Genomic DNA, 15,129 nt, shown 5'->3' on the forward strand with positions numbered 1-15,129 from the left:
TTAAAAATGGGAACAAAAACCTCATTTCAAAATGAAAACTCAAAACAGTTTTAATGATGACCAAATACATCATTCTGGTATTTTTTAAATTCTCCTCCTTTCCACATACATACCTCCCCTCTCTCTCAATACTGGTTCTCTTTCTTAATGAAGTTCAAAACCAAGATGGATGTAGTTCTGCAAAGCCGTTCAATTTTGATAGCGCTGCTGATACGGCTGTCTAAATTTCTACTTGTTCCCACCTACCTAAATATATCTTTAATTGAAGAGCACTTGACTTCAATCCTGGTATCTTTGCACTCACAACAAATGTTCATTAGGAGTCAACTGCATTAAGAGGAGCTGCCTGCCTAAGAGCGGGCTGCGGAAGAGTTCTGTAATGCACTATCAGTCTGACCCATGTCCTCAGGGGAGCACGATACTGTACTTACAGAGAGGTGACATGATCTAACAGATAATAGCTCTTTTTCATCTTCACGTGGCTTTTTTATATTTCGTATCATCTTCACCAGTCAGTGTCTATCTTTTTTCTAATTCTCAGGACAGCTAAAATCAACACTTCTTTTCTTTTAAGCTTTTGCTTTAATTTTATTACACGTGAGCACTTATTTATACCTCTTTGAGCATCTTAATAATTGTATCTTAATATCTCAACCACTAGAAAATGAAAAAGGGTCAAGTGCATGGAAAGGTAATAACACAGATTAGGGTTAGAAATGCTTAGAAAACATTTTACATACTTTACTTATCACCTAATTGAAATGGAGTCGTTCTGGAGCAGAGTGGGAGAATGCAAAACAACAGAGCGTGTAGAATTGGGCTTCTGACGACATATCTGTTTTAATGCAATAACGGTCCTGACAATTTGGCATGGGTGTGGGAGGAAGAGACATAAAAGGGACAGACTAAATATTACTCATGGTTATCAATTTGAGGTGTCCATTTAATAAGTGCTAAGATCAGTAATGTGTCTGTTAAATCTTCAGCTAAACAGTGAATTAAGTAGCCAAACAGAAGACTCTTCTTGTTTCTAAGTCTTGAGCAGAAAATCTTGAGTGTCATGATACCATGGTTTAATTCTCTAAGCCCTGCTTGGGACATCAGCAAACAGTTTTAGTGACTCCAATGAGAATTAAAAAGACAAAACCCTGAGCATTTCACAGTACTTCAAATATAACTGTGATCACTTTGGGGCTAGTTCAAGACCTACTTTCCCTCTCTAAGGATATTATCTGTGCCTGCAATAAAATTGAAAAGTATTTCCATCAGCAGTTTTCCTCTCTATGTATCAATGGTGAATGCAAATATTAGCATTTGGCTGGATGACTAATTTATTAATTATTTACCTGCATTGTGCTGCACTCAGATTGCAAGATATGCAATTATGCTTTCCAGACCTAATGTTCATACCCGCAGCAATATAGGGACAAAAACTTCTTATGCATAAATGGCACCAACCTAAAGGGAAGCTGCTACCCAAGAAAATCTATGAAATAAAACTTGTTTGGTAGTATGTAATACCCTTTTTCCCTTAGAAAGGATCTGAGTCAGGGGCAGCTGCAAACATTATGGGATAGAAAGGGAAAGGAAAAGCGATGAAGCCTTGGAGAGTTTTGTGAAAGGAAGGAGAGAAAGGGAACTGGAGAGAATATGCGTAAAGCTGAGATTTTTGAAAAGGAGTATGTATTAAACAATGTTGCAGAAGCAAATTCTACTCTCCTGGTGTCTCTCTGACCCTTTCTACTTCTGTGGCATCTGCACAGTGCCTGTTGCATCTTCTTTACTCTTCCCTTCCCTCCTGCTATGCAAAATCCCTTCTTTCTTGAACTGCCTGACATTCTGCCCTCCAGCATGGAGCAACTGGCTACCGATGCCTCCATCATCTCCTCTTAGTTGACTCAGTACCAACCCTAAAATTCCTCCACCCCAGCAGCTCCTAAGGGCAAATGGGGAGGCTCTGCCAGTATCCCTGCAGCTCTGCTCTGCATGTGACAGTTCTCCAAAGAGTACTAAGTGTGGATGCTGAGCACATGCCTGGCACTCACCTGACGCACACAGCAAGCTCTACACTCCTCCATGGAGCATGGACACCTTTTTTTTCAGACAGGTTTTTTGTTGTTGTTGTTGTTTTGGTGGTTTTTGTGTTTTGTTGTTTTTTGTTTTTTTTTTTTTTTCCCTTGCTGTCCTCTTCTTCCTGTCTTTGCAGTATTTTTAAACCATTTCCAAACCTTTCCTCTCCTTATCACTACTGAAAACTCACGTAACCCATAAAGAAATGTGGGTTCATCCCCAGGAAATTCCATCCAGTTTTAGAACTTGTTTATGCTGTCATGGGTTGAATTTGTATGTAGAGGTGTATTACCACCAACACTGTTGAAAAAATACATTAATTTATATCATATCCATAACTTTGTTTCTAAGTAATAATAAGTAGATCATAAGAATTTGAAAATGAGCTTGCTTTAATGCTGAATTACCAAATAGATCATTCAGTTATACAGTGATCTACTGTAGTTTGCAAAACATTGTTGACATCACTATACTATCATCATTCAAATTTCTCACGCAGCTAACTTAGTTTTAAGCTCAAGTATGACATTTTACTAGTTTCGCTTGAGACCATTCATCCACAGATTATAATCACGATGCTACTTACCTGAATTTTGAATGTTAACCCAATCCAAATTCACATTTGACTTCTGATTTCACTACAGGAGTTTTGCACAGCTTTTCTAGTTATCCATACTAACTCAATTAGAATAGCATAGGATTCACAAGTAAAATGCATTTTAACTCAGCTGTTAGAGGGAGGGTATGCATTCTTTTTACTTTCTACTTTTCATTTACATATTTTCTGTGGCTATTACTGATCAGATAAAAGCATCAGATGTTCCTCTCAAAGCTTGCTTTAAAATAGCAGCAGAAACATTAAGATGAATAGAAGTGGTACTTTCAGCACAATGCAGGCAAAACCACAGTACTTCAAATACTCAGAAATATATAAACAGGTATTGACTATAAATGGGAAACCACTACTCTCACCTCAATAATAAATTGGCTAAATGTAGAATTTGGATTGCCAGCTATAGAGAATGGTGTTATAGAATCACAAGCGAGAGGCTGAAATACCACTAAATTATCAGAGAGGGATCAAAACTTAATGGTATATAACCTTCAAATATAGTGTCTCACTTGGAATCTCTAAGTTCAGCATAGTCATTTATTATTAATGATTTCATGATTATATTGATTATTTATAATTACTGAGAGATGCTAAAAATAAACCTATTTAAGGTAAACATATAAATAATAAAATAATTTGTTAGTTTAAGAAGAGCAGAAAAAACCATTTGGGTTATGAAAGGATCTAATAGCGTAGAGCAAAGAATTAGCTATTATTAATAAAGAGCAGAAGAGGCACTGAATAAAGATTCCGTGCTTGTATGTAGCCTACCATACCCTGATCTTGAGATGTGATTCAACTCTCCCCAGTAAACATAACAAATAATAATTTCGAAGAATCAAGTATCAAATATTTATATAAGTTCTTTACCTGAAAAATATCTGAAGTGAACCATAGTGATTTCCCCTCTTTAATTTTCACCTGCCATGCAGATAATATACCTGAGATTTAGACTATCCCCATTCAAGTATCATCAGGCTCCGCCGCAGTCCTGCAACTCTTGGCTTTCTAACAGCTTCCTTAAGGGTGAAAGTCATTCAGGTACAGATTTCAGAGCAGCACTGGGGACTGCTGTAGAGCATCACCCTAAAGAGCCAGCTCCAGAATCAGGGAGTCACAGCCAAACTTCAAAGATATGATGATTCACAAAAGAATAATATAAAGCTTTGTAACTGCCTTCTGTTCATACCGAGGAGTTCAAGTGTTGTCCAAATCCAAACAGATTTCTAATACTACGCAGATGAAATCTATTTTTCGTCTTGCCACTCAACATTTTCTAAAAGCAAAAGCCTAACTCAGGATACTTTGAGCATCCTGACCACAAATTACTTTCTTTAGTTTCCTGAAGCTGTTAATTAAGCATATTTACTTAGCTGATTTTGCTGTAATTCCTCTTACTTGGGATGTGGACCTTGCAGTGTGCCACATGGCTTTTAGAGCATTTCTAATTGACATGTATGGGAGAGAAAAATTAGTGAACATGGATAATTAGATCTTAACTACAGCCCGCCTCATTTAGGACTTCTCTTTTTCTATTTGCCAGCTAAAATATTTCAATGAGCTTTCCATTAATTCCTGTATCTGAGAGACTTTGACTGGAAACATAACTCTATGTCTTAAGACTGCTAAGTCAAGAAAGTTAGCCAGGACTTGTCAAAAGAAATTGTTTCCTTTTGAGGTACTCAGGTACTGTTTGAAGTTGTCATTACAGTAATGCAGAAACACCACAGGGCCAGCCTGTGCCCAGTACTCGGTATTGCCATGCTGCAACAGACACCAGCCACAGACACGAAGAGGTGGCCAACACCTGAAGATGCCTGAAAACCAGGCGAAACGGTCCTTGGTGTATCTCTGCTCTTCTAAGAGACAATGGGACACCAATGATTAAGATGATGTGAAAAAAGAATGAGGCCTGACAGCTTTTATAGTAGCTGGTGGGCAAGAAACACCACAGTAAAAAGGATCCAAAGGAAACTATGAGCCTCACATGCACAAATAACACATTACAAGATTGATCTAGAAAAGCCTTAGTATTTTACCTGACTGAATGACTCCTCATTCCGCTTCTTAAAAATACTGTATCATCCATTCCGATTAGCTTCAAGTGTGTAATTTACATCTTGACATGACCACGCTTCAGCTAATCAATGTTAATCAATAAGAAAAGGTCCCAGCCCTAACACATTGGGACCTTCCTGTCTACCATAACATTTTGGGTAATGTATCGACTTCCTCATTGCAGAATGCAACCAGTGACCATTTGTCTGAAAGATTACTACTGTCCTGTGTGTTTAGTAAGTTGTGTCAGCCCATTGACTCTGGTGAGATGTGCCCGTGATACCTATCTTGACCTTTCCATGGTGAGTGCAACATAATATGTGAAACGATTCACATGGAGATTATCTTTAGCTCATCCAGAGAATATTTCTCAGACAAATAAACCAATGATTTTCAACCTCACCTCTAAGCTGGTATTTGGGGGGAAAAAAAAAGTGATGTGCACTCTGAGAACAGTTCTAATCCCTAAGTAGAATCTTGTTGTAATGAAAACTTCATTGCCCTTTAAAGCCTTGGCATATATCCACAGTTTCCAGGCTCTTTTCTAAAACCAAGGAGGACACTATATGCAGTGAGTGTAAACAGCAGTCCACTCAATTAAACTGCTCATGTAAGGAATATATTTATATTTATTGCAGTGACTGACATTGATACCATGGAAAAAGCTGCTCATTAATTTTAACAGCATTAATTGGGGAAGTTAAAGGATGCAGACAGGCAAGTAGCAGGGAGTTGAAGTATCTCACAGCCCTGTCCAAATGCTAGCCTGACATCTATTAACAAATCCTGCTGTCCTCTCATACCTGCGTACAGAGACAACTGGGCATGCAGCGGGATTCACCTCAGTTTCACGAGGAGTGAGGGAGGGCCAGCTCTCTCAGCTCACAGTAATACATGGTAGCTTCCTTAATCCACTAGTAGGATATGTCTTTTTTAATGCTTTGAGCACACAGCATCATCAGAAGTTAGGGGAGGAAACCTTGGCTGTTGGAGGCAGATGGCTCTCAGAAGTTCTAGAGTCACATGTCTAAGCAAAATAAACTAACTAGTAGCACATGTCACATCCACCATCAGTGTTCCTCTCCTTTTTCTACTAATCTGCCTAAAATTTTCAATTTCTACACATTGTGATTCAGTAAAGCACATAAGCAGCTATTTGACTACTCTCCTTTTCTTATCTTTCCGAAGGTAGATTTTACAATACCTCTCCAGAGTACAGGTACATGCAGTTACCTACAGACTAAGGTGCTCACTGAGTGAATTGTGGAGGGCTCCAACACAGACTGTGCACATGGTCACAGATCTCAGTATTTGGTCCAGTCTAGATCATAATTATTCCAGTGAACATCACATGGAATATCAAACATTGCACCAGCTTTGAATTTATTTCTTTCTGATATTTAGCCAGTATTTACTTAACTTAACCTTTATATCCTGCTGAGAATCATACTGGCATTTTTAAACATAATTTCTGTAGAACTCAAGGGAATGGATTAAAGGGCAGAGCTTCATTTTTTAATTTTTTCTTTTTATACTCTTATTTGATTTTTCAAAGTGTCATCTAATTTCAGGCTATATTTCTATGGCAATATGAACATATTTGTACTTGAAAATGTGATAGGAGTCCATCATTTCTAGTGATATGTTATCAAATGCAAATGGCACATCTTTGTCAACACTTAAGGCTGAGTTGTTAAATACTGTGTTCTGATAGCCAGTAGGCATTCATATCCTTCATGCAGTCTGACATGGTCATAACCATCTCACTTCTGCATCCAGTAGTTCAGAGATCCTTACTGGGGTCTTGATGTGGTCCTTGTTCCCTAGACTTTTAAGTGCTGTTATGCTAGCTATTGAGCCCCAGGTGGGACTCCTGAGTGTACAAGTGTTGCTGCAGCCTCATCCAAGAAGCAGTCATTTGGTACCGAGCATTCAGTTTCCACACTTTTAAGACTGCAGTCAGAAAGGCAGGAACAACCAGGAAAAACTTAGTCACTCCAAGAACGGATTTCAGGAGATATATTCACAATGCTGAACACAAACACTAGCAAATTATCACTAGCATTAGTGTTCCTTTAAAAAAAAAAAAAAAAAAAATCACATTCATATGGGCTCAGATTCTACCTCTAGTATGTAAGCAGTCCCTGAATGAAAACATCATTAGTCTAATGAATGTAATGGAATCATTCAAAGAAGGGAAAAAAATTCCAAATCCGTATTTCCAGTTTCTGTTTGATTTTACTAATCATCCCCTACAATGCTTTTAGGAAATGCTTCTACAGAATAGTCTGAGTACCACTATTTCAGACTGTGCTTTCATCAATATTGTTTATATAGTTTTAATTTACTCTTAAACTGGGATAGATATCCTCTTCTAATTCTTCTGAGCATAAACGCAGCCTAAATCTGGTTCTGATTTAAAACGTGCCCATCAGCAGACCCAAAACATGCACAGAATTGGTTACTATTCACAGCTTCAGACAAAAGAAAGCAGTTTACAATAACCACTGAATTCCCCTTGCTTGCAGTTTGCTGTCACCACATGCTTTATTTATAGTAGGCCTGAAATAAATACTGCAGGATCAGCCATCTTTTGGTACTGCACAAAAAAGGAAAGCTATTAAATATTTACCATAAGTCTCTCATAGCTTTGCCTCTGACACTTTCCCTTTCACTAGAGAAAAGGATGATTTAGCTCATGATTTTCCAGAAAAGGACAGTCAGTTGTGACTGGAAGTGAATGGTAGCATCACTGGCATGCCCTGGGAGGGGGAGGTTGTGTCAACGCACAGCAGGCACAGAAAGTCTGCACCTTCCCTGCCCCTCTCCAGCAGCACAGGGTGACGCCAAGGCAGGAGTCTTAGAGTGTCACAGGAATGTTTGTGCCAGCAGAATGAGGCGCACTCATGTTACAGCACTTTCCAAAACTAAGCCAGTACATTTGGTGAATCCTTTCCAAGGAGGATGATCAGATTCCTTGAGTGAAGATCAAATGAATGTTGTGGATGCTCCAGTGAAACGTGTTGACAAATAATACTGCACTCTCGTGCATTGCATTTACTGTGAATTTAAAAAAGAAACCCATTTGTATGAAATAAAAATAGATTTTGCATGCATTTCATTTTTCACCTGTGAACTGAATACTGTAGGACAATAAGTATATGGCCTCGTATCTGTGGGACAACCAGCCAGTTAAAGATGAACTTTGACTGGCCCAGAACTAAAATGCCTGGGGGCAGCTGTGTAGCTCAAGTAACTGATTAGAAACTGATACTGAAAAATGACTGAGAACTAAACTCCAGGAGGTCACAAAAAGATTAAAAGCAAAGCAATGTCTTTTTCCACCACAACCCAGGTCATTATAGAGTATGATCATAGCCTTCCATAGCATTGTCTAGCAGAACTAGCACCAATCCCCCCTCAGTATATCTAGAGTAATGTAGGTTTCTAAGGAATAAGCTGCATCTATATAAGTATCTCATGTTTTAGAATATCAGCCTTGTTTGCCTGAATACTATCATGTCTCATGGAGTTATACTGAGTAATAGTGCACAGTGCCAAAGAAATTTCTTTCCTTCTCCCCTCACTGCTGCTCTCTTTTCTTCAGCAAAAGAGAATTCACGTCCTATATGTATTTTGCCTTCTAAACTGAAGGAAGCAGAGCTGGTCTGGAGGGTCCCATACCTTTCTACAGCACTGGATCACAGGTCTCTTTCTCCAGGAATCATCCAAATACTTCAACTCCCTGCTACTTGCCTGTCTGCATCCTTTAACTTCCCCAAAGCAGCACAGGGAGGCACGCTGGGGGCTCTGAAGAACTAGGCAGCCAGACATTGAAAATGAGCAGGCAGAAAATGCAGCGTTTCACTCAAGCCAGTAACAAGACAAGTTCTGGCTGCCTGACCAAACCTCCGGCATAGCTGGCAAGACCTCCATCCTAATTTTGTGGTTTCATGTGAAAACATGGCATGGGTGAGGTGATAAGAACAAATTTAACAGGGAGTTTAGGGAAGGAAGCTGTCGGGGAAAAAACTTGACATCCACAAATTCTTGAACCCATAATGAGATATCTACATGGCTGAAACATGGAGAATTCCACTCAGGCCAGCACTGTGCCCTAAGCACTCATTGAAGAGCTATGTTAATGTACCTTGAACAGCGCAGATAGATTGATGGTACGTGGAGAAAAACTAAGTTTGCACAGCCAGAGAAGTGCAGACTCTCATTGTTTAGGTAGGCAAGTACAAATGTGCATTCTTAATGCTTCCCTTCCGCTACATTTGATGTCTTGCAATTTGACGTCCTGCACCAGTGCTGACACCATGTACAGGTTTCCTTGACAGCCAAATAAAAAATAACCAGTGTCCCACTCTGAAAGAGAAACCCCACAGGGAACTTAAGTGTGATAATAAAAGTGAGTAGCAGCAAACACTGTCTGAACTGTCAGGTTATAAACAATGCTCATGAAACCTTCAAGGCCAGGATCAATAAAAGGAAAGGCCATCGCTCTCGAGAGCCAAGCACCATTAGAAAAATAAAAAGCTTTCTGTCTCAGAGCATTTATGTCTAGATTTCACGTTCCACTGCTTCTTCCATTGCCTTATAGACTAAACAACCAAGTTCACTTCTATTTCCAGTGCTGCAACAGCGAAACCAAGCCACAGACTGCCTGGTAAGGCATTCCATGACCTTGAAACATATTCTGTAGAGCCACGTGACTACTTCACATAAATGTCCAAGATCACCAACATTTAGTGCTTAGGTTTTCCCACCACAACAGTCAATTTCCTAATGCACAGATATGCCTTTTCCATTTGAAAGGATTTCCAATGTTTCCAGACTTTTATGCAAGTTAGACAACGGAGTGTACCCATCTCTCTGATTTTATGGAAACTAGCTTTGTTTTTCTATAGCAGTAGAACACTCTACTCCAGTTTCATTGCTGCAAGCCATGTCTAAAAAAGTAAAAATAATCTCTTAGCACAGCCATTTTCCTGGTAACCATGTCCCAGGAGATTTTGCCTTTCTCCTGTTTTGTTCTTATTTGGTTGAAAATTACTATCACTAGTGACTGCTCCCATATTTTTCATGTTAACTATTCTTCTTCTCACCAATACAATCTTTGCAAAATTATTTTTGTTGAAAAAAAAAGTATATTTCATTGTAAATTTTGGGCAGGTGACTAAACTGCCACCATCTTTTTGTATTTAGGTAAATGAACCCATTTGTGCCTAGGAAAAATAATTTTTCAAGGTGAGATTAATCTAACTTGCCAAATATTGTGGAGATGCCTTTTGTTCAAGACATTGGGATATAGGTCTTTAACAGGGTCCTATGCATACGTCAGCTAGCTGAGATCACATGCTGATAGGGTTTAGCTTGTATAAATACTGAATTGTGCAAAGTGAAAGCCAGCTTAATGCCTCTGACTACAACTTTTTGAATAGCCCCTAATCATCTAAGAAATAACACTCTATTAAAAAAAAAAATTACTTTTCAGTCTTTGCCATTTGTTTTTCCCATATAACTCTAGTGAGGCTGAATGGGTCACCAATGCAAACTAATAGCTCACATCAAAAAGCAACTGTCATACTGAAAAGGAGATTCTATGAATTGTATAAGTTTAGAGCAAAAGCATCATCTGTGGAAGTTCTCACTTGCTAACAAAGAAGCTGTCTGACCTATCTATGCTTAATAGTATTTCATATCACTTCATGCGATTTCTCTTCTTTTAAGAATAGATCTTAATCATCTACATCTATTATCTATGCAAGCATATTTCAGTCTGTGGAACACTCCATTACTGCTTACTTTGGCTGCTCATTATCCACATAAGTTGATTATCTGAATCACATACTATTGTTTTGGAACCAAGAGACAAGGCAAGCCTTAAAAAAATAAAATAAACAATAGATAAAGCAAGAAAGCAATAAATAATGATACTTCCACTAGAATTATGTGGACAAAGAATAATGCATACCACAATAAATAAAGCTTGAGCAGTCTGAAAATACTTTAAGAAAAAATAACAATTACTTCAATCATTAAACAGTAAATAAGCTGTCCTGGATGCTGTAAAAAATTTTTTTTTTGATGATGTGGCCACTACAGTTGATAGTGTTGTAATTTAAAGGTCAGCAAGTACAAAAGCACAACAATTACTCACATGAAATATCCCTGCCAACGCTTGATTAATATGACTGTTTTAAGTGATTTGCATCTGTGATATGTATTAGAATAACCTGGTTTTGTTAGTCACAGATTTGGGAACCCTTCCTCTGTGTGGAAGGAGAGGTGATGGTTTGTAGTTTTAAATGCCAGGCCATAGAGGCAGCCACTGGACCACTTTTCAGGTACAATATGCAGGAAAATTAACTCCAAATGTGCAACAAGCCAAAGCACAATAAGAAGCATTTTCTCTCAATGTAGAAACACAGGGATCAAATAGAAAAGCAGACAGAAGTTCTAAAATTATCAGAGAGGATTTTCCTTAACTTTGAAATACAAAATAATCCAGAACAATGTAAATCTTTTTAAAGAAGATATCAAACATCTTCATAATATCACTAGCATTCATTGAATGGAGCAAAAAGAAGCTGGAGTGGGCCATAGGATGAGAATTGAACTACATGCATCAAGATAGTGCCCTACCTTCCCTCAACAACTTTGGAAGACCGTTTTTTCTGGCTTCTGATATAAAGCCCATTTTAGTACATTTAGGATTAGGCTCCTGGTCTCTCTTTAATTTTGGTTGAAAATCTTGCCTAAGCACACTAGAGGCACACATGTACATCATACGAGGTGGCAGAAGTTATTCCATGCAGCTCCCTACCTCTCTTGCATTCATTGAAACAGCTAGACCACACTCATTGAGAAAAATCTCAAAGATTTTTACAGAAAATATGTAACATCTGAAAATTTGAAAAGCTTTAATTTAAACTCTTTCCCAGGAAATACATGTTATACATTTCCTGGAAATGTATAAGTCTACCCAGTGTTCTCACAGAAGCTAACAAATACGTTGCAATTTTGTTAGCATCTTTCTACTTCGTGTACTTATTTTATACATTATCTATCTGGAACACCCACTTAAAGATAAACTTGAGAGTTTGTGGGAAAAAGCCATGTGGGAAATTCAGCCATACGTTTTCCTTTAGAGTACCCTGCTCTGTCTTGGAAACCTCAGCTAAAGATCTTTTTTCCTTAGGTATTAGTCTGTTCCTGATACTGCTTAGCTCTACTGCATATTCATGTATGAGATTTTCTGGTATATTCTCAGAAATTGTACTTCCACATTACAACCTGCTTTCTGTACCAGTCTTTGCTTAGCCTGTGTAAAAATTATCTTCTCCACAACACAATAACAATAGCAGTTACTTTGCTTTATATAATTATGGAGCTTTAGATATTAATGCAACTATTACAGAAACTCTCTGTGCAAGGTTATCTGACTTGAGAACAAGTTTCCTTGGAAGCAACATTAACCAGGAAAAGTTAAGGGACCTGTTATGTGAAAAGATTCTGCTTTCTCAATGGCAAGACAACTTTTATCACATCTCTATGAGAAAGTCTGCCCTCTCCATGTTCTACTGATTTCCTTTCCTGCACTCAAGCCACACCTTTCTTATTCTGTCAGATGCAGAGGGGCTACTTTCAAACTCACAAGTGCCAGACCATTAACACAAATTCTCAGCCTGCTGTGATTATTCGCCCTGTGAATGACAGGTTCCTCCCATGCACTCATAACACTTGTTATGATGGTCATTTCTAGAATAGTCATTCATAAATTAACAAACAAAACTGTGTCTTGTCCACATGGGAATAAGCAAAAGAAACATCACTGTTGGATTTATTTTTTAACAGAAGATTGAATGGATATGGGATTACACCTGTATTCAATAGGCTAAATTCAACACAGATACACTCAACATATCAACCATACTGATTTCTATAAGAATCCATGCTGATTTCTACAAGAATCGGAGGAGATTTTGGCTTTCCATCTCATACCTGTGCCATGAACACTTCAAATAAATCTAACAGAAATAAACCACTTATATCTCTTAGTCACAAGTTTCACAGGATGCCCTCAGGAATGCAAGCACTTTAACTTATATCAACATACTTCTGAAGAGTGAGGCTCAAGTTGTGGCTGGCTGACTTGATCTTGTTCTGGGCCTCTAAGTGGGTCATGCTGTCAGTGTTGATTCCATCAATGGCTACCACAAGGTCCCCTTGGTTCATCTGTGACTGTGCTGCCTTGCTGCCAGGGGTGATCTGTGTGGGAAAAGAAAAAAAACAAACCACAAAAGTCATATCAGGATAAGTCGTTCTGTACACAAAGCACTTACAGAGAACTCACCCAGAATTATAATGAGGAATAGATACAGCAATAGGTACAGTAATAGATACAACACTAGCTGTATCTATTATTGAAAAGGAAATTTATGGAAATTAAACAAACTCAACGTTAACTCACATTTCTGCAAAGCTCCAGGACAACATCTACTTGTCATTACTTCAATTTTGAGAGGTTAAGTCCAACGTAGTGGTTCCCTTACCACATATTATCTCCTCCTCAAGGGGATAATTATCACTATTTATATTGGAGTAGCATACAGAGACATTACTCAGAAGTGGAAAACTAATGAACCGCTATCTACTGCATGATTTGATTGTATTTTTCCTCCTAAAAGCCATTTTTCCCAAATTAATTCATTACACTGAGTGGACCGAAAATGAATGTGTGTGAGGGGCCTTGGACGTGCTTTGCTTCTTTTATAGCAAGCTTTATAGGAAATCATTCTGCTTAACCTTACCCACATACAACTATGTCTCCATTACCAAGACAGATTACTACATACCCAAGATGACCTCATCAACCTGTTGGACCTGACACTCCAAAGACAGACCAGCGCTTTTAGAAATAGAAGCCACAACACTTCAACTACAAACCTAACTACTGAGACAACAGTTCAGAAGTTCTGGTTGTTCACTATGGCATCACATTTTGTTAGCTCTGGATGCCTTGTCAACTGCATCTTCTCCGAATGCACGGTATCCTGACCTCAATTTTATACAGCCCCCTCAGCTTGCATCTGGGTGACACTGATACAGCACAGCTACTTATGAAACTTGACTCCATTAGGGAACTCCCACTAAAACAGAAGGGCCTTCACATACCATCAGCCAGACAAATTTTAGTGTGCACATCAGAGTTGTCCTTTGCTTTCAGCACTCAGTACCTAAAGGGTACGGACATAAGCTATAGGTCTTTGCTCTTATTTTCAGGTACTCACTTCCTTACATTCCTCACTTCTAAAAAAAAACCCAAGGATAATCTAAAATACTACAACAAAGGCTCCAGTCAAAAACTCTGTTCCTTCAGCACAGTGGACATAAAAGAAAGATGTGTCGGATTATGAGCCAAAATTCCCCTGTGAATTCAGCCAGGCTGAAACTGTGAAGTTAAATTCCTAAGGAAACCAAAACCCGACACAAATCCAAACACTTTTCCTCATCAAGTGTGAAGTGAAATTCCTTAACCTGCTCTCCCTAATATGACCTCATACCACTTAAAAATATGTACATACTCAAAAGAAAGAAGTCCTTCCAAAACTATAGCCTAGACTGCTTGTTTGTGCTCTTCCAAAACAGGGAAAAAAACCCCTTTCTTAACACCCTGTTAAAGGTGCTCAGTATTGAGGCCGGCAGTCTAATTAACAGTGTAATCTGACAATGGGAGTTGTCTATTTACTAGAACACAAGCTCTAGTATCAGGATGCTAAAACACAGCATCCTGAATACTCACTCTACTTAAAAATAGATATTACTTTGGAATTAGGCACTGTAAATAACATCCCAGAACTGATCTGACTGGAAGAGACAGCTTTCTATACCTTTTCATTAGAGGTAGAAGCAATGACAGGTCTATATTTTCTGAGGACAGCCACAGATATAATGTTCTCATGCAGAGCAGAGTGATTGATAATGGCAGCGCCATTCCCTGATGTATTTTTCTGATGTTAAGGAATTGAGGGGTGGGGGAAATACTTTGTGGTAGTTTCAATAATGGACTTCTCTTCTGCAGTCTAATGCACCCTCATAGAAAGAGATTAGTAGAAACAAGAGATTCATATTACAAGCATAGTCCTCCTAACCTATTATACAAACACTAGCTTCTATGCATTTGCATTGTGCGCAGTACACAGAATCTAGAAGCCTACAAAGATTATGGATTATTTGCATACCCACAGGTACTTGTATAGTTACTGGAAGACCCTTTCCTGCTCAGTCCCCCAAATATGTCAAGAAACAGAATCTGCAATAAAATAAGAGGTCAGGAAAAGGCAAAACATGAACAAACCCCAAATTTAGATAAATCAGTC

General features: G+C 38.4%; 1 protein-coding gene across 3 annotated transcripts in view; it reads right to left on the reverse strand.

Moving 5' to 3' along the window:
• Window positions 1-15,129, reverse strand: part of LDB3 (LIM domain binding 3) — a gene marked incomplete at its 5' end in the record, with an annotated part of 121,997 nt that overhangs the window by 74,951 nt on the left and 31,917 nt on the right. For all 3 annotated transcript variants that reach the window (XM_082310592.1, XM_082310591.1, XM_082310593.1), the window contains one exon: window positions 12,867-13,018. In XM_082310592.1, the coding sequence (XP_082166718.1) occupies window positions 12,867-13,018 (152 nt within the window). The remainder of the gene's footprint in view (window positions 1-12,866; window positions 13,019-15,129) is intronic.

Source organism: Platalea leucorodia (assembly GCF_965183815.1).
Source record: "Platalea leucorodia genome assembly, chromosome: 4".
Lineage (NCBI taxonomy): Eukaryota > Metazoa > Chordata > Aves > Pelecaniformes > Threskiornithidae > Platalea > Platalea leucorodia.